The sequence below is a fragment of the Strongylocentrotus purpuratus genome, unplaced genomic scaffold (assembly GCF_000002235.5).
Source record: "Strongylocentrotus purpuratus isolate Spur 01 unplaced genomic scaffold, Spur_5.0 spur5_scaffold_12, whole genome shotgun sequence".
In the NCBI taxonomy this organism is placed as follows: Eukaryota; Metazoa; Echinodermata; class Echinoidea; order Camarodonta; family Strongylocentrotidae; genus Strongylocentrotus; species Strongylocentrotus purpuratus.
In genome coordinates this window covers 22,907,055-22,934,192 of record NW_022145597.1, presented here as the reverse complement: position 1 = coordinate 22,934,192, position 27,138 = coordinate 22,907,055, and the positions used below count along the sequence as shown (strand labels likewise).

General features: G+C 37.3%; 1 protein-coding gene across 1 annotated transcript; it reads left to right on the top strand.

Moving 5' to 3' along the window:
• Positions 1-98: 98 nt before the first annotated feature.
• LOC592713 (importin-5) lies at positions 99-27,138 on the top strand. Its single transcript, XM_030982140.1, has 24 exons — positions 99-230; positions 5,873-5,950; positions 6,481-6,673; positions 7,334-7,436; positions 9,144-9,345; positions 9,754-9,879; positions 10,601-10,721; positions 11,241-11,435; positions 12,311-12,435; positions 12,699-12,788; positions 13,398-13,571; positions 14,459-14,677; positions 16,951-17,167; positions 17,713-17,774; positions 18,219-18,375; positions 18,809-18,981; positions 20,045-20,156; positions 20,547-20,602; positions 21,408-21,530; positions 21,902-21,976; positions 22,682-22,826; positions 24,050-24,278; positions 25,247-25,388; positions 26,473-27,138. The coding sequence occupies exons 1-24, from the start codon at positions 144-146 to the stop codon at positions 26,563-26,565; spliced, it is 3,297 nt and encodes a 1,098-aa protein (XP_030838000.1). The 5' UTR covers positions 99-143; the 3' UTR covers positions 26,566-27,138.

Below are 27,138 nucleotides of genomic sequence, written 5' to 3'. Positions count from 1 at the left end.
ATAGCATGTATATTAATCATGTTTTTTAAAGACTTTTTATTTCAATGCCGTGGCTTGAGCGCTTCCATTTCCGGTAGGCGGGCCAAAGTTCGCGCAGGAAAAAATCCAAATGCGGGAAATGTGTCACCATTCATTCTGACAGCATGGCGATGGCGGGGCAAGAGGAACAATTCTCGGCAGTTCTTGCCAATCTTATGTCGCCTGATAACGACACAAGAACACAGGCAGAGGTGATTAATTTGCATATTTGTGTGAATTTAGTATTTCAGTTATTCGTTGCATGTGTTGTGTGTAATGTTATTGTTAATTTCGAGACAAAATACCACGAAACATGGACATGATATTTTTTCAATGAATGAATGAATGAATGAATGAATGAATGAAAGTCTCAAATAATAATGAATATGATGCTTGATGTCTGAAAATTGATGATAGTGACAACCATTATAGTTTGGTTTGAAAGTTTGCCATACTTAACATAGCAAAATTATAAGAATAAAAGATTATTATTGAGATAAAACATTAAAACGAAGAGCTAAAAAGAGAGTCAATTGACTGTGCATTGTCATGTCATTGCATTGTGGCATGCATGTACTTGTAATGTAGCTTGTGATCAAGAATGGAGGGATGTTAACAAAATTACATTAACATTATATTCCTGCAAAGCTACAGTTTGATTAATTTGCTTTGGTATAACTATTTTTTCATTTCATGTTATGGCTGTGCCATAAATATGACAAGCCTTTAAAAAAAACTTTGCAAAAGTCTAGATTGATGCAAGCTTTAAGTTCAATATTTATCTGTTTAACTTGGACAGATAGTGAGGATAAGTCATCTTATTCTTTGAGATTTTCCATTATATTACTGATCTTAACTACATGTATCAAATAATCAAATATTCATATTCATAAATTCTTGCCCAATTTGTATGAATTTGTTTCTATCATGTTCCTCGATTTTAACATTTTTTTTTTTTTAAATAATTAGACCTATTTTGCTTTTACTTTTGATTAACCAGAAATAAGAGGCTGATTCCCTTTTATTTTCCCAATTTTATCATAGAGAGCTCCTTCAACTCTGATAAAAATCTCATGTCAATGTTTTATTTTTTCTCTGTAGATTCTAGGCCTAAGATCATTATTATGATGTATTTAGCGTGTCTTTACTTCTGAGCTATATTCTACTTAAAATGTTTTGTGGACACAGGGACCTGAAAAAAATATTCATGCACCAGTGACAAAAATAAAAAAAATGTTGGCCATAATAATATATCACAAGCGCCTTTACATTTCAAAAATGTTCTTAGTTATAAAATTTTCAATAAGTTCATGGGTTTCTTAGATTACTTGTTTGTTATTCTATTCATATTTCAGACACAAATTCAAGTTATGTTGCACTACCCTCTCCTGTTGGTTACCCATAACCTGTCGATCTCCTAGCACTACATGTTTACATGTACATGAGTGAAAACCATATCTTGCAGAATAGTTGCTGATTTAGAATGTTCTAAATCAACATCCAAAAAAATAAAAATTCTGGAAAAGTTGTGAATGTGAATGGTGAGGCTATTTACAACTTTTACAAACTGAAAAAAATCAAATGCTCATCTTTGATTTAAGATCCACAAAAACAAGGAATTGAAGGATCTTTATAGAATTGGCAGATTAAATGAAATGAGGCACAATGGCCCATGCCCCCTCCCCCCCCCCCCCCCTCTCCTTGAAATCCAAGTGGCATTCAAAAGTACATGAAATAAAACGAAATTCTATGTGAAATAGCGAACATTAGCAATCTGATAAAATTCCATCGAAAATCAAATGCCCATCTTTGATGAAGATAGACATTAGTGTTAAGGATTGAAGGACCTCTATAGTATTGGCAGATTAGATGAAAGGAGGCACAATGGCCTATGCCCCCCCCCCCCTCCATTGAAATCTAAGTTGCATTCAAAAGTACACATACAGTACTACAACACCCTGTCCTTTTTTAAATATTTTAAAACCCATGGAAGGTATCTGCCTGTTTTGTTTGGTTGCTTTTCAATGAGAGCATTTTCTGACTTCCATTTCCTGCATGATAATAACACTGCGTCCTAGTGATCCTTAACCCTTACTGTACTGGGCTATTTTGAGCACCTCATGACTGGGGGGGGGGGCCTGGGAGGCCCCCCCCCCCCCCCTATGATCTTGGCCGTCGAAAGTCCGATGAACGCGAAAATTTGCATGTTTGTAGATATTTACATAAGGGACAAGATGATATAACTAGTTTTTGTCTCGCCTGCGTAGCAAAAAGCGAGACATAGGCGCCGCTTTTCCGGTGACGGCGGCGGCGACGGCGACGGCGACGGCGACGGCGACGGCGACGGCGTCAACATCAAAAACTTAACCTAAGGTTAAGTTTTTGAATTTTTGATATAATTTTGAAAGTATAAGTTCTTAGTCAATGAAACTTTGACTATAGGGTAATCAAGTATCCCCAATCATGTGAGTAGAATTTCAGATCACAAAGTCAAGGTCAAAGGTCATTTCAGGTCAACAGACTTGGACTATGTTGTAGCATCATCATCGAAAACTTAACCTAAGGTTAAGATTTTGAATTTTTGATATAATTTTGAAAGTATAAGTTCTTAGTCAATGAAACTTGGACTATAGGGTTATCAAGTCTCCCCAATCATGTGAGTAGAATTTCAGGTCATTAAGTTAAGGTCAAAGGTCATTTAAGGTCAATAAACTTAGACTTTGTTGTGGCATCAACATCAAGATTTTCAAAATGCTTCTTCTTCGTTATTTTTCAACCGATTTTGATTCTGATTGTTTCATATGATAGGGCTAGGAGGGGGATTTAAAACTTCTACACAGAATCGTGAAATTCATTATCTATGCTAATTTATGCTAATTTATTCGAAATCACAAAAAATGCTTCTTCTCCTTCATTTCTCGACCGATTTTGATTTGGTTTGCTTTATCTGGTTGAGCTAACTTTGGTACACTAAACTTCTACACAGAATTTTGAAATTGTTCTCCATTAATTAATTATGGTAATTTATGCAAATTTATTCCAAAAATAACAAAAGTTGCTTCTTCTCCCTCATTTCTTGACCGATTTTGATTTGGTTTGCCTTATCTGGTAGAGCTAAATTTGGAACACTAAACTTCTACACAGAATTTTGAGATTTTGCTCCATTGATTATTTATGGTACTTTATGCAAATGAAATGAAATTATGTCCCTTCCAGAGCATCAAATTTTTATTTTTTGACCAGTTCAAAAGTGTACCACATAAAACTTACGATATTTGTTGTTGCGAGATGCGGATGAGCGCTGCGTCATTGACGTTCTGGTTTATCATATTGAATTGCGTTATGCAGGCGAGACCGCCAAGAGCGTTTCCCTTGTTTCTTAATATGCAAATTTTTGTCGTTATAGCCTAATTAATTATGCAAAATGCTAATTTTATGCATTTTCCAGAAAACTCTACCTTTTTGTCTGTAGACTTGTGAAGAATTTTGAAAATGTATTGAATAAATGTTTCCTTCATCTCAAATTCATGAGGTTACATTATTTTTGTGATATTTGAAAATGCATAGGTTAATTTGCATAAATTTTTTGATGACATGCACATACTAATTGTTGTGTAACACCTTACAGGTATATCCGATTTCAACGAAAATGGTATCAAAATGTGCGTAAGACTTGAGGGAAAAAATTCATGAAACGACAATTCAAAATTCCAAGTGGTTGCGGCGCAATCTCCGAAAATGTCGAGGGGGGGCGGCCCCCCCCCCCCCCAGTACAGTAAGGGTTAAAAAAAAAATAAACCATTTATTGAAAACCAACCCCTTCTCACATATAAAATGGGTCTTGAGAATATCATTTTTGAGAAAAAAGAAAAAAAGTGAATGGCGTTAATATTCTAAAAAAAGAATGAAACACCGATAATACCAAACATCAACAACATCAGGCAAAAAATTAGGTTTTTCATTTCGGGGGCTCCATTTCAAATTTTGGGGAAATTTTCGGGGGCTACTTTTTCAACTTTCGGGGGCTCTTTTTTCCATTTCGGGGGCTACTTTTTCATTAATTCATAAAAGGATAGGCCTACAGTTTGTTGAGATTTGTTTAGTAGGCTAAGGTTTCGGGCTTCCTGCTTCATAATTGCCTATTAAAAAAGAAACCCCTTTTTCTAGTTCAATAACTAAGTTTTCATGTATTGATTTGATGCAAGAACTGTAACATAATAGACCCTAGATTGTGACTATTTCTGGCCATGAATTTCGATAATCATTTTTCAAAGTAAAATTTTCACAAGAAAATCAGACAGTCGTTTAAAAACGTAGACATTAGTAATACTTTTACTAATTCTAAGCTCAGGTTTCGTAAATCTATTCACGAAACTATATTGAAATCGCGCCAATAATGATGCAAACCAACAGATAACAATTTCAAAGTGTCAAATCTCTTCGACTCGAGCTCAGCCCAACTCACACACACACTGCAGTTGCAGGAAACTTCAACACCGGCGCCACAGGCGTCGGACGCCTGCGCTGCCGGACGCCTGCGCTGCCGGTGTTGGAGCTTTAGCCCATCTTCACTCACACACACTGCACAGCGGCAATGCACTGTATTGTAGTTAGTACAAATGCGTGTCAGTCACGGTGATTTTGTCTGATTTTCTTTACTTTTAAGAAATGATTATCAAAATTACGTAAACATGGCGAGAATATCACAAAATAGGCTTTAATTTCATACCTCTATTTATGGAAACTTTATAAAATTGCGGCAATCGTGAATTCGTGATGGAAATTGATTGCAGTTTCGCGATCATTTAGTGGTTCATGGTCTAGATTCAGCTTCTACCAAAACAAAATCGACCGCCAAAAACTCGACCCCTACGCTCCGTCTCGATCTCTCGCAACTGCGAAAATGTACGTGTTTTGGCGTACTTGCGTGCGACATGGTAAGCCAGGTAAGGTATGGAATATGGTTCGAGTTTTTTTACGACCGATTTTTGTTTATACAATTTTACACGGAGATTCAGCGCGCGGACCAAGAAATGCACGCAATGAATACGAAGCTAGAAGAGAGCGCGCGACCGCTCGTAATCGTTACGGGGGCGATTTGAGATCATTTCACTTTTTGATGTCGCCCCCGAAATCGGATTTTGAGCCTATTTCGGGGGATGTTTATGGTCTTTCCGGGGCGAATCCGCCCTCCGCCCCCGTGTATTTTTTTGGCTGAACAACATCATGTCCCATTGTCCTAATAGGACGTACATACAGTATAGGACAATTGCTATGTTTATGTAGAAATACAGAGGTGCCTCTTGGAGTGATACCCTGAGAGAGGGAGAAAAGGAAGGAGGGAGAGGGAGAAAGAGAGAAAGAAAGAAAGAAAGAGAGAGAGAGAGAGAGAGATAGGGAGGGGGAGACAAAGAGAGATGAAGGTTTGTCTTGGCTATTAGAGATAGTTATGGACTGATCCTTTGATGTAGGCTCATACTGCTAATGTAAGCTATGCCTCGGTCTCTACAGTTTTCTTGTAAACCAGGTCCTGGTGTCGTGAGGAGAGAAAGTTGACCGGGGCTCTGAGAGTCCGGGTCGTTTACACACATGTCTCGGGCCTACTGTATACTCCTTCAGATTTTCCATTGATTGTATTGGTATTAGGTTTGGTTTATTGAGATAGAAATTGACATCCAGCTGATAACCTTTCAATTTACAGAGTAAAAAGTGGAATAAAAGTACATTGATATCACATTACATTTTGAAATATATAAAAAACTAAACAAGTATTGTGTATATTTTGATGTATATATTTTTCTGAATGATTTTCATTTTCATATTGTTATTTTTTGTGTGTAAATTTTACTCACAGCAAACATATGAAGGCATAGCACCGGCAACGAAGGTCCAATTTCTGGTACAGACGATAGGAAGTCAAGGCCTACCCGAGGTAAGTGCTTCCTTCCCTTTTCCCTCTAAAAATAGTTCTTTTTTCTCTTCTTTTTTCTGTTCCTTTTAAAGAAACAAAATTGCTGTATTTCTCTCTGTAAAATAACAAATTTCAAGAATCAAAGGTTCTATCTTTCTGACTCCAGTTAGAAATTCAGCAGGAAAAAGGAGTATCGAATTCTCCAAATGAACTATTGAGGAAATATCATGATGGTTTTTTAATCTATCTTCTGAAGAGTATTCATATTTGCTTTATTTCAAGCTTGAATTCTTCTTTTCATGTATTTTCCTTTTGGGGACTAAAGAAAAAATTTGCAGCACATTTTTATTTTTATTTTTTTAAATTTACAACTTTGCAGAAGGTAAAGTGAGCTTTACAGATATCTCTGTGATGGAATTGATAATAAACCCTTTGCTTCTGGGAGCCAGGTGGCTTCAGTATTAGGCCTTTAGGACTGACAGAATTTTGTAGTCAAGGGCTTAAGATCTTGAGATTTAATTTTCTCACTCACTCACTTCCTTACCATGTAGAGGACGCAGCTTGCAGCTGTACTGCTCCGACGTCTCTTCAACACAAACTTTGACCAGGTCTGGCCTGATTCGCCCCAGGATGTTCAAGAGGGGATCAAAGCGCAGCTGGTCCAGATCCTGCATCACATCAACGATGGCATGTTGAGGCGGAGGGTGTGCGACGCCATCGCAGAACTCGCCCGCAATCTCATTGGTAAATTCAAGATAATGATAGTCTAGAGTGCATGCTCTATGCACCAATTACGTAATAAGAACATCGACAGATGATTTTCCAACACATGCTCCCCTGACAGCTGTATCCTATACTAAACAAATTCTTAACTTTGTCCCATGGTCAAAACTAACCCTAAACCTAAACTAACCTACAACCCAATTGCAACCTGATTCCTGTATCTCTGAAGGAATGAATTCGCTGAAACCACTCACCTTGAAATTCTCCAACACAGATATGTACATGTGGGAAACCATTGCTATTAGAGAATGTACATTGACCTGACACAATCCTGACTTTCAGTAGAATGCCTTGTTCATTTCATTTGTTACACGTCAGTTTCACATTTTATTTACTGCATTATTTGGCAGATGCTACAAAAAGGTAGTGACAGTTCTATTGGCTTCTGTTGGATTCTATTTTCTTATTGTTTCCGAACCTTATTCAGGACTTGGCCTTGCACAGAAAGTTTTCTTTTGGAGATCTGCAGGCATTTATTGATGATTTCTTTTCTGTTATTGTTGTATTTGTCAATGTTCTTTGTTACCCATATACTCCTTTGTGTTCCTGACAGTGCAATAAAACAAACTAAAACTTAAATGTGAACTCCAGATTATCTTTTGAATTTTACATTGTTTGCAGACGATGAAGGGAATCAGCTGTGGCCGGACATCTTGCAGTTCTTATTCCAATGTAGCACCTCAACCAGCCCGGAGCTCAAGGAAAGCGCACTCCATATTTTCAAGTATGTATATGTGAAACATTTATATCTAAAGGCATCGTTTAACAATGTTAAATCTGAGATGCATGGCCCTACATGTTATCAGTGTCTGTGATATGGTGTAATATTGAATTTGAAGCCCTAAAAAAAAATTGCGCTTCAAAATAATCATGAAATGCCTCAAAAAAGTAAAAAATCTTTGAGTGACCGGTTTTACCATAATTATTTTTCCCAATAGACTATAGTGTTATAAAAACCGTTAGGAAAACAAAAAATGAAATTGATTTCCAAACATTATTATCTTGATAATCAGACAGGCGATCAGATTGTAAAAGTCATGGGATTCCTGACTGACCTAAAGGTTTATAATTATGATTGCAGCATGAGCTAAATCCAGAATTTTGTTTCAGAATATGAGGTAATGTTATCGAGTCACTTTAAGGATGGTGCATGGGAGACAAATGGAGTCGTTATGGACAGGTTATTTTGATACAGGCTCCAGTATGGAAAGGCCTCTGTTCAAGTATCGCAACTGGTGTCACTGATAATTTATGTAATCACTCAATCTGTCCAAAGATTCTCAAACTATAAGAGAAGACTCACGTTGGTAGTAATATTCCAGGGGCAGGGAGGAGGAGGTGGTTGTTACCTTGTAGACTTATCTTAATTTTTAATTTCTGAGAGTTACATGAGGATGATGTATTCATATGATTGAGTACCAAATATTGCAGAATGGTCACTATTCATTTAAATTCCCATTAAATCCTCACCACAAAAAGGTTAAGAGCACTGTATTTTGTTTTCGTGTAAATTATTATTTTAGAAATGAGAATAAAAGAATAAAAGAAATGATATCCTGTTTCAGTCACGAGGTCAGTTAAAATTTTAATAAATACTTTCAATTTTGCATTTACTTCCTGTATGGCCTTCCTGCCACATGTATGCGAAGGACGTTTAGATGCACAATTTGTAAGCAATCTATTCGTTTCTCTGGGCATGGGGTTCATATTACCAAGTGTTAATCCCATACAATGATATTTTGAATGCAAATTGCACAGTTTGTCAATGAGCCTGCATGTCCAAATGCGCCTTTCAAACTAGGTTATGATTGATCGATTTGCTGTGAGGAAGGTGTACTCTGCAAAGTGGCTTTGATAGCTTCAGAAGTGGGCGTGGCATTTGAATCAGCTGTTGATGTTGTGTCCTTAAAATTAGGCATTTTAACAATTACGTATTACAATTGCAAATCTCCTCATAGGAGGGAGGGTGGAGAAAAAAAACATTACAATCAATGAAATTCAACAAATGTATTATGCCAGTTTAACACTTCATAAATCAGATTGAATTCAATTAATGTCTTGAAACACCACTGACATTTAATAAAGAAACAATCATTTAAACAAGCCTCCATGAGCGACTCGAAGCGAGAATGTGAAGGCGATCGTTTTCGGTCGAAGGGCTGATGACAATGTCTGGCTTTCATTCTTACTTTATTTCATTTATAAGACTCTCTTCTTTATACACATGCACAATTTATCCAAATCTGATTGCATTTCCAACCCTTTCCATCCTTCTTGAATGAATTAACATTTGAAGCCGACATTTTGAATATATTGAAGTGACAAAAAAATATAAACATACAGAGTAAAATATTATTTTTGTGAATGGTACACTTTAACTAAGGCTGCTTTCAAGGCTTATGACTGATGTCTTTACTCTCTTCCTTCACAGTAATTTTCCTGGTATTTTTGGCAACAAGCAAGAGTATTATCTGGTTGTCATCAAAGGCATGTTGGCACAGTGTCTTGAAAAGCAGGAACAACCCCAGGTTCGAATCGTTGCTGCCAAGGCTACGATATCATTCATCGTGACCAACGGGAAAGAGAAGGCCATACAGAAACATTTTATGGATCTTATGCCTGGTGTTTTGGATGTAAGTAGATGAAATTGTTGTCATACTAGGTTGTTAGAAAGCAGACTGTGCTGACAAAATTTTGCCACTATGTTACACTACCACTACAAACCCTTATTTTATTTCTATCCTGGCATTTGGTAAATGATTTTTAAAACATTTTTTTTTTTTTAATTGATATGTTTCTGGGAAAATAGCTGTGTTTTTGTGAGGTTTCCTCTGGAGTGACTTGTATCTTTTTGCTCTCTTAACCTCACATGGGTTGAGAGTGGCAAATGCAGATTAATGCCTTGCTACAGAAAATTAGTGTTGTAGCAGGGAATTGAACCCTGCACCTTGTGATCTATGGTCCATTCACTTATCTACGAGACTACACCCCTTTAAGAACATTGCCAATATGTTGCCAATTTGATTCTTTGTTTCCTCCAGATCGTCACAGAGAGTATCAGTGGTCAAGAGGATGATACCCTTCTCAAAGCTTTCTTAGAGTTAGAAGAGAGTACACCGAAGCTCCTCAGACCGTACATGGAAAACGTCCTCAACCTTGCCATAGGTGTAAGTATAACATCCAGGGATGCTAGTTTTCAGGCAAAAGCCTGAATTCAGGTCCTAGCGATTTATTTTCAGGCCATAGTTTAGGTCTTTTTGTGTTCAAAATAGCTCATTCTAGGTGATTTTCAGGCCCTCTGATCACTGACATCCCTTAACATCATGTTGTTAAGCCTCCGGAGGAAATATTTTTTTGAGTGTCATAGCTGTCAATTTCCATGAAATTCCAGGGTTTTAGTCCTGCCATGTACAGAGGAACCTCATTATAAAGAGCTCTAACTTTAATATAACAAGATATCTGCAAAATCACCTTTTTATAACGAGGATGTTGCTGGTCCTAGCTCTTTATATTCTTTTGTGTTTTTACCCTGATATAACAAGGTAATTTCCTTGGTTCCAAAGACCTTGTTATGTAGAGTTTCCACTGTAACAAGAACGATTTGTTTTTTATTGCAGATTATTCTAGAAAGTTAACTTATTTTTGTTTTTGTCATTGCAGAATATTCTGGAAAGTAACATGTATTGTTTGTTTATTGCAGATTGTTCAAAAAAGTAAATGATAATGATAGTAATAGTGGAGTCTTGTTAAGCGCTCATGTCTGACACGTTGCAACTCCTGGCGCTCCACCGTTATTAGCATGGCTGCCATTACAGCGCTCAAGCATTTTAGGAATTTCTTTCTTGCCCAAGGACATTAGCGCTAACTTGTTTGTGTTTTTTATTGCAGATTATTCGGGAAAGTAATCTCCCTGATAGTTGGCGACAGCTCGGTCTGGAGATGGTGGTAACGTTGTCAGAAGCAGCAGCAGCAACGTTGCGGAGATTTCCCAAATACATCGAGACTGTCGGTGAGTGTCTAGTAGTACTAGTGTTGCCAGCATATGGCTCTGGCGACAGTTATTCTGTAGTTAATTTGTTACGCCAGCTGAAGTTCTGACTTCATCCCTGGATCAAGTACTGCCACGTTTCCTAAACTCTTCTAGATAACCAAAACTCAATTTCAACCTTGACTTTATAATTGTGACAAAATAAATAATTGTGACCAAAGCAATTGATGCTAGGGCAACTGGTAGGTCATGTCTAGATTGTGCTAGTCTGGATAAATTGGTCTTACTACAGGACTTAATTTCTATTTATTTTGCCCCTGTAAACAAGTTTGCAAATGTATTGATTTCAAAACTTCTCTGTTTTTTCCTTTGTTAATTCCTGTTCTCAAAATTAATGTAATTTCAAATAGTGAAACCAAATAGTGATTGCCTTTTTTACTCATGTATCTGGTATAACAAAATTATTTACACAAACCGCAAAATGTAGGCAATTGTCAAGAGTTGATTTTCTGTAATCTCTTCATCTCTATCGTCTTTTAGTTCCTTTGATGCTGAACATGATGATGGATCTGGAGGAGGAGAACGACTGGGCTAGTTCTGACGAGATCGAGGACGAGGACAATGACAGTAATGCCGTGGCAGGAGAGAGCGCCCTCGATAGGTTCGCCTGTGGCATTGGAGGAAAGACAATGCTCCCACACATCACAGCTGCCATCCCTAAAATGTTACAGAATGGTAATTTATGAACAATTTTTTTATCCTTTCAATAATAATTTATTTTTCAAGATTAAGAGGGTCAGGATCTGAGCAATTCAATTTTCAATTCACTTTTCAATTCAGTTTAAGTTTATTTTGACAATCTGATAAAAATACAAAACAATCAAAAGACAAACAAGAATGCATCATAAGTATAATATAACAGAAAATGGTGGGATCGACAATAGGCAGGCCTTTCTATGATCAATCCTTGGAGTATATATATATATAAATGTACATGAAAGTAAAATTTAACAAAACATTGACTAAGTAGATGAACTAAGCAGATGAAAGAATTTTGTTTTAGCACTAGTTTGAATAAGTCTTGAATTTTAGTTTATACGGTGCCAAAATGTCTACTCTTAATTGTAATTTTGGTTAACAGAAATCATACTCCTTTGACCTCAAGTACCCTAAATGTTGGGTTTGAATCAGGGAGATCTGTGTTTATCCTAGCCCTACAATCAAATCTTCGAAATGTTCATCAACTTAATTTCAAATGCAAATGCAGGGTGGGATTTCATGATTAAGTTTACCTTTCCCAATTTTAATATATCTAACATAGGGAACTGATGGAATCAAACCTTTGTTTGACCCTTAAAACAGGAAAATGTTGTTAAAACTGTTTGAATTCAGAAATTTAACAGCCGAAGTAGCTGTAAATTTTCATCATCCTTTGAATCTCAATTTTTTTTTCCATGTGAAGTCATCTGTTACATGTTGGGAAATGTGTTGATTAAAAATCTCAAGTGGTGTCGTGGCTGTTCTTTACCTGAATTTATGTCACTCTGCGAAAATTAAGTCTTTATTTCTTTCAAATGTTCACTATTCCTACCAATTTGCTCCGTCCTTAGCCGACTGGAAGTCGCGGCATGCTGCTCTGATGGCAATATCCGCTGTAGGTGAAGGGTGTCATAAAGAGATGGAAGCAGTGTTAGACAAGGTGTTAGACTCAGTACTGCCATACCTGATTGATGAGGTAAGAAGTGTTAACAAATGTGTAAAGCAAGGTGTAAGGTATAAGGGTCCATTCACTTATGCCATGGTAAAATGCAGTGTTTTTAGTGCTGAGAGAAGACATGACATTAAAGTTTAATGAGCGAAGATACAATACAACTCTGCTTTTTAAAGCTATTGGCAGGAACACAAGTTTTCTTTGCCCAGCAGTTATATGATTGTCCCCATGTGTGCATTCTCGCACCTGTCACCCATCCTAATCTGTTTGTCTCCCTCTTTTGACAGCATCCGCGAGTCCGTTATGCAGCTTGCAACGCTCTAGGTCAGATGGCAACAGACTTTGCTCCAACATTTGAGCTCAAATATCATGCAAAGGTATGTTTTTTTGCATATTATTTTATTGGTTTGTTGTTTGTTTGTTTGTTTTTCAAGCTGTAACAAGCCAACTTGGTTGGTCTATTTGGGGTTTTTCTTGTAGGAAATACTGGCATGATCAGTTTTCAGGAATTATATGTTACGTGAAGTAGTTCTTGTTCAAAATTGCGAGGAATGAAAAGAATAATAATGCTAATACTGCAAGTAAAAGTTGGCTTTGCTAGTCAGCCTCTGTGTTCAGATTTAATTTGATTTGATTTGATTTGATTTCCACTCAAATATCCACAAATTGAATGACATATATAAACCATACAGTAGTACAATATATAATTGAACAAATGAATTATACAAGTTACGAAATACTGACAAGTATGTTCGTAATCAAATAAGTTTACAGAGTACATTTAAGTTTGAGAATTGGACAAAATATTTTATATTGCTTGATTTAACTGAGAGGGGAAAAAAGGGAATCTCAGAAAAGCTAGGCTTGTTGAGCGAGATTCCCATTTGCTGGACTCTAGCTTAGATGACCATGGCCAATCACTATGTTTTTCTTAAGTACATGTGAATTTCCTTCATTTTCCAAAATTATTTTTATACATTTTCCAGGTTATCACTGGACTCCTCCAAGCGCTGGACGACTACGGCCACCCTCGAGTCCAAGCCCACGCCGGTGCAGCCCTGGTCAACTTCAGTGAAGACTGTCCGAAATCCATCCTTCAACAATATCTTGGGTCCATTCTAGAGAAGCTGGAAGCTATCATTGCCATGAAGATGCAAGAGGTAATACAGGCAGGGTCCCCACTGTCATGGAAAACCAGGGAGGTGTTTCACAAAGACTAAGATTGACTTTAAGTTGGACTTAACTATGGCAGGCTGTTCATGCCACTGGTTTCTCTTACCATTTACTGGCATTGGTCTCTGAAGGGACGTATAAATCATGGTCTAAGATCTACAGAATTAACATTTTTTGATAGTTCATTATTTAATGAAAATATATGATCTAAAGATCATAATTGAGAGGCCAGTAGTGAGAGGAACCAGCGGCATGAAGGGCCTGTCATAGTTAAGTCCATCTTAAAGTCGGTCTTAGTCTTTGTGAAACACCCCCTTGGAAAAAAGTGGACAAAAAAAATTCTTCTGGAAAGTTATTGAAAATAACAAAAAATAAAAATCTTTCCAAAGTCAGGGAAAGTCATAGAAATTGTGTGAAGGAAGGTGAAGGCCATCACAAACATGACATGATATATATCACTGTGTGGTATGCATATGCCGCTTCGATGCTGCAACACATACCAACATGATACTTATGGCCCTGTATTCTAAAGAGTTGCGATTGATTCAAATCAATCGCAACTGTGTTTTTGAGAGATGGGAGTCGGATGGATGACGGTTAGGTTAGGGTCGCAACTGGGTTTTATGTTGGATTTAGACCAGGGTTAAGTTTAAGGTAAGGTCGAGGCTGATTTTTAATTGCAAGAAACCTTCTAGAAATGAAAAAATAACCACTGTTGCAATTCAATCATATCACTTCATGAAATGTTCCCAAGTCTGCACCAGTCTCATAGTTTATGAAAGTTTTGTGCAAATTTACTTTTTTCTTTTCAGTAACATACAATAGACTTCAACATTGACATTCCATTTCAATTGTTCCTTTTTCTATCTTTCAGCTTCTCCAAAAGGGAACTAAATTAGTCCTGGAACAAATGGTGACCACACTAGCTGCCGTTGCCGACACAACGGAAGAGAATTTCACACCGTTCTACGATAAGTTCATGCCAAGTCTCAAATACATCATCCAGAACGCTAACACAAAGGAGTACAGGCTGCTGAGAGGAAAGACCATAGAATGTGTCAGTTTGATTGGTCTGGCAGTGGGAACACAGAAGGTAAAGCTTTCTCAAAAGTGGGGATGATAACAATGAGGGTGAAGATGGTGGTGGTGGTGGTGATGATGATGGTGACGGTATTGGGGTTAGTCTTGGTAGTGGTGATGGAGAGGAAAGACCATAGAATGTGTCAGCTTGATCGGTCTAGCTGTGGGAACACAGAAGGTAAAGCTTTCTCAAAAGTGGCAATGATATTGATGATGGTGGTAGTGATGATGATGAGAGATTGGTGATGAGAATGATGGTGGTGGTGATGAGGATGAGAATGATGGTGAAGATGATGGTGGTGGTGATGATGATGATGATGGTGGTGGTGATGATGGTGAAGGTGGTCGTGATGGTGATGATGAGAATGGTGATGATGATGACGATGATGACGACGATGATGATGATGATGATGATGATGATGATGATGATGATGATGATGATGATGATGATGATGATGATGATGATGATGATGATGATGATGATGATGATGATGATGATGATGATGATGATGATGATGATGATGATGATGAAGAAGATGATGGTGATTGTGATTGATGGTGATGGTGGTGAGGAAAAACCATATAATGTGTCAGGTTGATTGGTCTAGCAGTAGGAACACGGAAGGTAAACTTGCTTAAAGATGATTTTGATGGTGCTGGACGTGATGAATATGATGATAGTGATGTTAAAGGGATCCGGTAACTTTGTCTCAGATTCTGAAACAAAATTCTGGATTTAGCTCATGATGCAATGATAATTGTAAACCTTTAGGTCAGTCAGGAACCCCATGACTTTTACAAGCCGATCACCTGTCTGATTATCAAGATATTTATGATTGGAATTATAAATCTTGAAAACCATTCGCCTGACGGTTTTCATAACACTACAGTCTATTGGGGAAAACGAGTATGGTGAAACCGGTCACTCAATGATTTTTACTTTTTTGAGGCACTTCTTGATCATTTTGAAGCGCAATTTTTTAAGGGCTTCAATATTACACCATATCACAGACACTGATAACACGTAGGGCCATGTATATCAGATTTAACATTATTAAAGGTGAAATTCAAAGAAAATCACAAATATGTCAACTAATGTATCACTAGAAACTGGTAAGCTAATAGATGGCCATCGTACAAGTTTGAGGTCAGCTACATATCGGGTGATTTATAAAAATAAAAATACAACCACTTCCATAGCAGCTGGGATATACGAGAGATTCGCCAGAAAAATAACGATGTTTTAATGACGTCACAACAGGGATTAATACTGCCCAAGCAGACGACATCCCATAAAGAATGAACATAATTGCAAAGCTATTATTCGTCAAATTATAATGAGTTTAGTATATATAAATGTACTGGCACGTCAAACCGATCAAAAGGGGACATGACCCGATTCTGATAACTAAAATCTTTTGCTTGTAAATACACAGGATAGGGGTTAATTAACAATCAAAGAAATCAGACTTTCAAATTGAAAAGCCCCCGGATTGATATTAGGGACGGCATTTGTTCCCTCTTAAAACGCCGAACATACCGCGGTGTCTGCAGCTGAATATACAATGGCGTCTTATTTTGTTTACAAGCGACAGATTCCTTTATTTTTGTATCGCTGCATTTGTCATCAAAATAAAACCATGCGCGGGGTTTAGAGTGAGGCAATAGATTATACATTTAGCCTGACGGTAGTGAAGTAAGAGAAAGAACTCAAGAGAAGATGAAAACACAGGCACTAAAAATGTGTGAGATGTCATGGGACATCGTCTGCTTGTGCAAATCATGTCCCTGCTGTGATCTCACACATCTCAGCAGCGTTCGGAGAGCTAGTCAGGTGCTATACCGGGGCTGTATTTAAGCGTTTTGTAATTTATAATAATCATTACTTCGAATGTTTCCAAGCATTGAATTTTGATAATCTTGTCGAATCAAAGTTTCAAATTTGCAATAATGAAAATAAAGCTAGATTTAAAATCAATGAATATCTACTTTAAACGATCCCTTTTTAGTAGTTGTTTAGGTCACATTTAGTAGTGGTTTAGGTGGTGGTGGTGGTGGAAGCAGGGGGGTGAAATGAGAATGACAAAGATCATGGTGACAATGCTGCTGATGATTATGAGGATAATGGTTGTGATAATGATCATGAGGATTATAATGTTCGGGATGATGATTGCCATCATGATGGGGATAATGATTGCCATTACGATTATGAGGATTATTATGACAGGGATGATGATTATGATTATAATTTCCAAGCTTCCATGTTCTCTCCATAATCCATAACAGTTCATGCAAGATGCCAACGACGTGATGGACCTCCTCTTAAGAACACAGACGGACTCCAGCGAGCTAGAGGACGATGATCCCCAGACCTCATACATGATATCTGCCTGGGCGAGGATGTGCAAGCTTCTTGGACCTAGCTTTGCAAACTATCTGCCGGTCGTCATGAAACCCCTCCTAAAGACTGCATCCCTCAAGCCAGAAGTTGCCCTCCTTGATTGTAAGTTAGAGATGATATTAATTATAGTTATTGAATGTATTATTATTATCTAAGTACAACTTTGTAAAGCGCTTAGAAGCATTGTAATAAGCGCTATATAAATATAATGTATTATTATTATTATTATTATTATTATTATAATCCCGAGTTCTGGTAACTATCAAGAGTAAATTTGAACAGAATCTATCACAATCAACACCAAAAAGTTATATGTGGATATGAATAAATAAATGAACATAGGAATAGCATCAGCCAAATGACTGTAAGAAAAGTGAAATTGCTGAGTTATAAGTTAAATGAATTAAAATGACTGATAAAGAAAAGTTGGAAGTGCTCAAGTGCATGAGGAGAGTATATGTAAAGCATTAAGTTACATGAATATGAAGAAGAAAAAAACAATAACAAAATATAAAAAATTAAAATGTTAAAAGCTGAGTGAGTATAATTAACATTCTTTTGATGGAGACTGTAAAGAGACAGTATAAGATGGCTCAATCCAGAATGATTATTTGCATTTTGCAATTCTATTTAATTTTTTATTTCAGCTGAAGATGCTAAGAATATCAGCGAAGAAGAAGGATGGCAGTTTGTAAATCTTGGTGATCAAGTGAGTGTGGTCATGAAATAATTCACACAACAGTCTAACTCTTGAAGAAAAAAGTTGATTTGTGGTATTGAAGAGAGCACACTTTTTACATAAATCCAGATAAGTATCAACAAAGTTATTTCCAAAAGAATTCCCATTCTGTGAGTAGATGACAAGAGTTGAAGTGTACGAATTACAAAAAAAAAATTGTTTCTTTATGTTAGTAATTCTCGATTTTGTGATACTAAATTCAAAATATGAGCTTCAAATATTACTATGTATAAAGATTTTGCAAGTTTAAATACTTTCTCGATTAACACTCTAGCTGTGCACACATTTGTTAGGTGATTGGTACACTCAAAATTCTGATGTGCAATCATTTTTGTCTCTTGTAATGTTAAAGTTTGCATTAACATACATTCTCATGTGAATTCATCTGTTCTATCATTAACATTTTGATTACAGCAAAGTTTTGGGATCAAGACGGCCGGGTTGGAAGATAAGAGTACCGCCTGTCAGATGTTGGTTTGTTATGCCAGAGAGCTCAAGGAAGCCTTTGCAGACTACACCGACCAAGTGGTCGACATCATGGTCCCTCTGCTGAAATTCTACTTCCATGATGATATCCTTTACATACGATATTCATTGAATTGGGGGAGGGTGGGGGGGGGGGGCTACTACTACAAGTGTGTGTAAAAATTTTTTAAAAAGTCATTTTCCTTTTTAATGGTGAACCCACCCCTATCTGGATTTACGATGGTCTATAATTTGGTCACACTACCAATCCGACTCTAAAACAGTCTTGCAGGTCAATGAAATACAATTATTTGTTGCATTCAATTCATGGTCTTGGAGCAGCGGGACGTGGGTGTAAGGTCCAAGAATGATAATAATAGGTCCATTTATATAGCGCAGCTACTACATGAATTTACTCTACTGCGCTTGATACAAAGTGTTATAGTATTACTTCGGCTTTAGCTGAGCTACCATAATAAGGCGCTAAAGCATTCAAGGATGATTGTTACTGAGTTGCTTCCTTGACGGTCCCGATTCACTAGTGAGGTACACTGCCTCCGAGTCCCTCCCCCTCCTACTGGAATGCGCCAAGATCAAGGGAGAGAAGTATGTCGAGGCCAAGTGGGGGTACATCTATCCAGAGCTACTCAAAGCCATTCAGACAGAGCCAGAGGTGGACATCCTGCAACAGCATATGGAGTCGTTCGGCAAGGTGAGTGTGAAGTCGTCAAGGAAACCATTTCAAGAGGAAGTCCACCCTTACAGAGCGAATTGGAGAAGAGCTTGCCAGATATGTCACAGTGTTACCAACTTCTGTTTCACTGATGTCAACTTCAAAAATTCATAAGTTTTTTAATTTTTATAATCAGATATTGCTCAAACTTTCACTAAATTGTTTCTCTCATTTTTCTGCTTTTTATTAAAAGAAACTTAATTTCAGGATTCATTTATCCCTTTTGTGACGATTGGGTAAATTTTGGGGAATGGTTCAATATTTTGTGGTTTAGTGCCTTTAAGTGTATACCAGATGCAAAGCACAAGTAAAAAGAGCAAAGATTTTGCACATACCATGCAATTTGTTCTGTTCTAACATTGCGTTTGATGCTAGAAATGTTATAAACTAAAATATTAGCTGTAGAATCTTCTCATTGGTTAAATCGTGAGAGGTTCAAAATCGTCATTCAAGATTTGCAATTTTTAAACTGATATTTTCATGAAATCTATCAAAAAGTTGACATTGTTAGCAGTGTGCATTGAAGGGATAGTTGACCTTGTCCGCAACAAAGGTGAAAGTTTGTCTTTGATGTGTTGAAAATTTCAATGACAGTGAGCAAACTGAATTGATATGAGCGAAAACAGGTGATGGTCAAGGTTTTCTGTATCCTTCAACGTATTGATGGTCTTTGGAAATGTCGGCAATGAAATTTCACCAGCGCAACCTATAATGACTTTGAATACTAGATGGAAAACACTTATATGCCACTGACCAGTATTTGAGATCTGGGCCCTGTTTCATAAAACTTTGTATCAATAACAAATGCTAAATTTCTACGACAAATTTGCTCTCAGCCAATCAAATGCCACAAATTCAGTAGCTTTTAACAGCTATTGTAACTTGTTACTGATAACCAGTTTTATGAAACAAGGCCCTGTAACATTGACTACATGTATTAGACCATCAGACTGATTCCCAGTCCCACATGTGTAAATTGTGGTTTGTGCCATTAGCTTTGTGATCGGTTTAATAACTTTACTTATACTTTCTGTCTCCACAGTGCATAGAATTCTTGGGACGTGGCTCATTGAATGCCAATCAGATGCAGGAGGTCGGCACAACGTTGAATGACATGTTTGAACAGCACTACAAGAGACAACAAGAAAGACAAGGTAAACATGATAAAACACCGTTCACACTTGATGTTTAGCGGCCAACCATTCCACTTTTAGGGAATCATTCCTTTTTTTGGGGGGGGGGGCCTTCAAACTAATGCCATGAAGCCCAGATTCTTCAATTTTCCTGAAAACTTAAGTGGTTGCTAATTTTTGCAACCTTGACTAACCCTATATCTGACAAACAAATTCTTTAGCAGTTGTTGGGGTAGCATAGATAAGAAAACATTCTTTTTCACTCAAGAACTGTTATTTTGATTATCTTCATTCAGTTCGAATTGATTCAATAGTAGTTTCATGTCATTTTTTGAATTGCATGCTTCCAATGATTTCTCAGTGAATATTTTGAATTGCATCTTATCATTTCACACTTTATTTTGACGACAGAACAAAGAAAAGATGAAGACTATGATGACATCGTGGAAGAAGGCCTTCAGGATGAGGTAAGATAAGCAGGCCTGATAAAAAAACAGATTTTCTTTATTTTTCCAGATTTTTTTTCTTCATCCCGATTTAGAAAAAAAAAAAAAAAAAATCCAGATTTTTTTTTTAATTTTTTTTTTTACCAGAATTTTTTACTTCCCTATTTTATCCTGATTTTCCCATTTCCCCCCTTATTTTCTCTATTCTTCCCTATTTTTGCCCTATTTTTCCCCAATTTTCTTACTCGAAAGGGGGGAATTGTTAGATGCCATTTTTTCCCCGCGAATCCTCTTCTTTTTTTTTACTTAAGGGGGGCGTGGTTGAGGGGAAAACAAAAAAAATTTTTTTTTTTTAGTGCTCACTATCACCCCTGGATAAGATTTCATCAACCAATTTTCCTCATGACCAATTCTGGTTATATTGCTGTCAATTTTCATGCAGAAATCTGTAGTAATTGAAATTGACCATGATACTAATAATGAGACTGATAATAACCTGTGATGAAAACTACTATATCAATACAAATATTACTGTTACCAATCAAGTTTGATAATGAAAATAATTTTAAAAATAAACAGTGTAAGGGATACATGAAAAATAAGATATCTTTGCATTTTAATTGTATGTATGATATCCGATGCATGATATGTCTCTGTTTTTCGACTTGAAATGTGCGGATTGAATTTATTTATCTTTTGTGTGAATGAATATTTGTCTCTATATGTAAGCTTACCATTTCAATATCCAAAAACAGCATGAACGAGCGCCACATGCAAAGATGGTTGGACTTCATCCCTGTTTCTATAATTTTTTCCATCTATACAGGACGATGATGATGTTTACCTTCTCAGTAAGATCTCGGACATCTTGCATGCCGTATTAGGAACGCACGCAGACATCGCCCTACCACTCTTTGAAATGCTGTTGCGAAACATTGTCAGACTACTGGTAAGATGTCCTGTAAATTTCCTGCATGGGAGTGGAAATAGATTTGGTTCTGGTATTAGAAATAAGAAATTGCAACTAGTGATGTTTAATTTCTGTAAAGTAAAAAGTGATGTACATTTAAGTACAATTAAATATTAATACAATGCAAATAGTTGTGAATTTGTAAGGAAATTTTTCTATCCCTGGTGCCAATTTAAAACTATATCTTGTAGTTACAGAACCTACTTGATCTTTATGCTCAGTATAATGATGTTTAAATTTTCAAGCATTCTAAGTAAAGCAAGTGAAAACATACTAAAAAATTGTTTTCTTTCTTTTTTGAACTGATGTATTTAAAAAATACTGAGTTTAATCTTTTACTTTACTTACAGCCAAATGACAAACCATGGACGGACAGACAGTGGGGCATTTGCATGTTTGATGATCTCATAGAATTCTGTGGACCCGTAAGTCAAATTTTGCTTTTATTTTTTTTCCCCATGAAACTAGAATAGATACGAGGATGTTCTAAAGCTCTAATACTATTTTCACACTGGCAAAATGTTGCTTAACCCCGTACTATAGGTGGGGTTAAGGGGGGGTCTTAGCCCCACCTATAGTCCGGGGTTAAGCTTATTCCACTTTCTGTTCAGACTCGTATTTACCAAAGTGGGCTAGCCCCACCTATAGTACGGGGTTAGCTGGCCCTGCAAAATAGCAGGGCTAACTCCGCAATTGTGGTGCTAACTCCTGCTAACACCGCAATTGCGGTGCCAAGCAAATGAATGAGAACAGAAACAAAAAATACAAAAAAGTACATGTATACACATGTACATGTTTCAATTAGTTCATTACACGGGTAATACAAATTTCCATACTGTACCCAGAAACATTTTACAGTTATAGAAAAACTCCCAAAACATTTTAAAGTTTTAAAGTATTGTGATATCATTTGTATCGATATAAAAAAATGTGAGAAAGCCCAGAATGCTTATTTTTATAGCAATTTTCTCGAGTTTCAAGCACTAAAGTTGGGTCTTGATACGCATGCAACTTTACTTAGTTGGATCTTCAGATTTACAGGTCATCGACGAAAGTAAATACACAGTCACCATAAAAATTGTTATTTATCTAATTTTATTCTACGTTGTGATGTCATTTTCTTTTAACAGATTGCCTGGCAGTACAAGGATTATTTCCTTGGTCCCATGCTACAGAATCTGTGTGATAGGAGTGCGGAGGTCAGGCAGGCTTCCGCCTACGGGTTTGGGGTCATGGGCAAGTGTGGAGGTCCGCAATTCGCTCCTGCATGTCTTGGTAAGTTATTCTCTATGTTGGAAGGTGTAGGTGGCGGGGATAGAAACAGTTGGTTAAAGGGATTGGGTATCTTTGCCTCAGATTCTAAACAAAATCCTGGATTTAGCTCATGCTGCAATCATAAATATAACCTTTTAGGTCAGTCAGGAATCCCCATGACTTTTTCAAGCCGATGTTTGATTATCAAGATATTTATGATTGGAATTTGAAATTTCAAAACCATTTTCCCAACGGTTTTAATAACACCACAGTCCATTGGGAAAAATGAGTATGGTAAAACTGGTCACTCAGAGATTGTTACAAGCGCATTTTAGGGCTTCAATATTACACCATATCACAGACACTGATAACACGAACGACCATGCATCTCAGATTTGTAAAACTTGAAACATTGTTAAATGATGCCTTTAAAGTAGGACCACAAATTTGGCAAACATGTGATTGGTCCAGATTTTGTGAAAGCTTCATGCCATAAAGATGGCCATTAGCAAGTCTGAAGTTCTGGGGGGTGTTTCACAAAGACTATGATCGACTTTAAGTTGGACTTAACTATGGCAGGCCATTCATGCCACTGATTGCTGTCACTATTAGTTGGTCTCTCAATTATGATCTTTAGATGACACTTTTCCTTCAATAATGAACTATCAAAAAAAAGGAAAATTCTGTAGATTTGTGACCATGATTTATACGTCCCTTGAGAAACCAATGCCAGGAATGGTTAGAGGAACTAGTGGCATGAATGGCCTGCCATAATTAAGTCCAACTTGAAGTCCAATGCACTCTATATGATAGAACTATGATCTGATTCTAGTCAAATTGACTTTATCATTGGACATAAACATTCAAGCAAGTTTAATTGATATCATTAAGATTCTGAATAGTCGCATGAATATGGACATGTGAATGCTGGGATTGCAAGGTTCCTTGAGGGAAACTCCTCAGTATCATTATTAAGCAAATAATTACCGTTGGTGAAGGTGATGGGATAAACTATCACTTCCGAGGCAATCTGGATGTAGCTATCTTTCTGTAGCGAAGATAGTAGTACCATCTACACAGTGCAACATACTTTTCTTCTCCCATCAATGATGGGCGAACTATCTTTCATCACGTGATTTACTTTTGACCAATCGTTGAGCAAGATTTTTAGTTTGTGGAATATATGATATCAAATAGCTCACTTCAAAGTCGATCCATTTTGTTTTCTCCTCTCATCCACACAGAGGCTGTCCCCGTCCTGACCAAAGTCATCATGCAGCCGGGAGCGAGGGAAAAAGAGAACCTCAACGCCACCGAGAATGCCATCGCCGCAGTAACCAAGATCATGAAACATCACCAAGCCAGCTTGAACATGGCAGAGATCGTCCCTGTCTGGTTCTCATGGTTACCAGTCACAGAAGACAAGGAGGAGGCAGGCCACATCTACGACTTCCTCTGCGATCTTGTCGCGACGTAAGTGCCTTTCATCCTTTCAAATTGGCAATACCTATACTTAAAAATTTGATTATGCTTTCTATTGGTTTAAAGGGGCTACCTTTTTTTATATTTATGCCTCCGTTACGAAGTAGCCGGAGGCATTATGTTTTCGGGTTGTCCGTCCGTCCGTACGTCCGTACGTACGTACGTCCCGTTCTTGTGATCGCGTTATCTTAAGAACTGGTTGATGGATTCCTGCCAAACTTTGGTCATGTATGTATGTTGTAGAGCCGATGAACTGATTAGATTTTGGGGTTACGAGGTCAAAGGTCAAAGGTCACAGGGCTGATTATGTATGCAAAACGAGCTCGTGATCACGTTATCTGAAGAACTGGTTGATGGATTCCTGCCAAACTTTGGTCATGTATGTATCTTGTAGAGCCGATGAACTGATTAGATTTTGGGGTCACGAGGTCAAAGGTCAAAGGCCACAGGGCTCATTATGTATGCAAAACGAGCTTGTGATCGCGTTATCTGAAGAACCGATTGATGGATTGCTGCCAAACTTATGTCATGTATGTTACTTGCAGAGCCGATGAACTGATTAGATGTAGGGGTCACAAGGTCAAAGGTCAAAGGCCACAGGGCACATTATGTATGCAAAAACAGCTCGTGATCGCGTTATCTCAAGAACCGATTGATGGATTCCTGCCAACTTAGGTCATGTATGTTTCTTGCAGAGCCAATGAACTGAGTAGATTCTTGGTTCATAAGGTCAAAGGTCATGGGCTCATTATGTATGCAAAAATAGCTTGTAATCACAATATTCTGAGAACCTGTTAATGGATTACAATTGAATTCGAAAAATTTCTTCTGTTTTGTTTTGTAAAATTGCTCTATGACGGAGGCATCATTTTCGACTGCGCGCAGTCGAAGTTCCATCTAGTTTCATTTAGCAGTTACATTCGTACAAGAAATAATTTTTTTTTTTTTTTTTCCTTCAGGAATAACGCTGTCATCTTGGGAGCAAACAATGAGAATTTACCGAACATCCTGTCGGTCATCGCAGAAGCCTTCGCTAGAGAAGCTCTCACGGATAACGAGGAGGTTTTCAGAAAGTGTAGCAACATCGTTAGGGAAGTGCAAGTGAGTTGAAACAATTTATTTGTAATCTTAAAGCCCCTCCTAAGTGTTGGGAGCCCCACAAATTTAATGGTAAAATTTCACTTAAATTGTATCATAATGTGAGTAGGATGTCATTTAAGACACACTGCTGCAAAGATTTCGCCCCCTCCTCCCCCCCCCCCCCAAAAAAAAAAATGTGTTGAAGACAAACATTGATAAGCGAATACATCATTTGGGTTTTCTGTTGAATGTAGAAAACCTAAATTTTGTATTCTGTCAATATTTGTCTTCAAACACATTTGTTTTGAAAATTTATGCATAAGTGTCAATGTGTGTCTTAATTGACATCCTCTGTCCCATTATGATACAATTTTAAGTAAAATTCTGCCATCAAATTTTTAGCAAATTTGGGGCTCCCAACACTTTATAGGGGTTTTAGGGATTGGACCAATTGAAAAATACAAAGAGGTATATATATTAAATCAATTGAAATAAAAATCCTTGTATGAGCTGAGAGTGGTTCAAAAAGGTATCTTGGATGAATTAAACCCCCCCCCCCCCCATCCCTAGAGCATAAAAGGGGTTTGTGCAGGTGCGCTGATTTGTAGTCATGTTCGGGGGGGGGGGGGGGGGGTTCAACATTGAGGAAGTAGGGAAGGATCTGTAAGACATCCTAACCCCCTCCCATGTAGTAATTTTATATTTTGCAGGGGGGTGGGGGGAATCCCCCTGGAATTGCCGCTCCTGATTTTGAGGGTTGTAAATTGTAAATTAAGCATATTCTTGGGAAGCTCATCGTTTTAATCGTGCACCATTGCCATGTTGTATTGTTTACCGGTAATTGATTTGTTTAAAAAAACTTTTATTACTAGTCCTTTGGCAAGACATGAATCTACATTTGCCACTCTCCACCCAGGTGTAGTAAATGGGTACCCAGTAGGGGAAAAAAGATCCTTGAATGCTGAAGTGTCTTATCAGTTAGTGACAGAGTAATAATATGATTCTGTGCATTGAGCACATAGACTGTATTTGTATAGTAGCAGCACTGTATAAATGGACATATTATTAATGATCATTTTCACTTACTCTTGTCTTACTTTCACAGAATAACAATGAGCTATGGGCTCTATGCCTGACTCAACTAAACGAGGAGCACCAACATGCCCTCGTCACAGCTCTTCAGATGACGGCTTCATAGAGGGCGACAAACAGCATCCTTGTCTTCTCTCAGGCGCTGTGCGTCTCTCATCAAATCACGGCTTTGTAGAGGGCGACAAACACAATCCTTGTCTTCTCTCAGATGCTGTACATCTTTCATCTCAAAATCTTATCATCGATCAAAAGTCTGTCTTTGCTTTTTATTCCAAGTGTGGCACAAAAGAATTTTTAGTCCGTCTTTTGCAACGCATCAATATTTTTCGCATTTTCTCTCCCATGTCTATCATGAATTCTAAAATGTACATAACATAAAACGGAGAATGCTTTCGCTAAGTAACACTACATAAGATATATAGTAACATCGTTAATACAAAAAACAACTATTATTAGTGAAGAGGAATAAAATAGAAATAATATTCTTATTTCAAAACATTAAATTGCGTGGTCTTATACCGTTTCAACTAAATTTGTTAGTTGTTTCTAGTTACCCTAATGCAGCATCTCAGTTTATCATCTAAATACAGATTGCGTTGCTAACATGAGGGTGATGTATAGATCTACATTCTGACATGTACACGCCCATTGCATCAAGCTCTCCCTATCGAGAAAGAAA

Bases quoted from the DNA above. Each gene is read 5' to 3' on its own strand.
- LOC592713 (XM_030982140.1), top strand. From the start codon at position 144: ATGGCGATGGCGGGGCAAGAGGAACAATTCTCGGCAGTTCTTGCCAAT. The intron at 12,789-13,397 runs GTATGTTTTTTT...TACATTTTCCAG, and splicing joins AGCTCAAATATCATGCAAAG to GTTATCACTGGACTCCTCCA. The intron at 17,775-18,218 runs GTGAGTGTGGTC...TTTTGATTACAG, and splicing joins TTGTAAATCTTGGTGATCAA to CAAAGTTTTGGGATCAAGAC.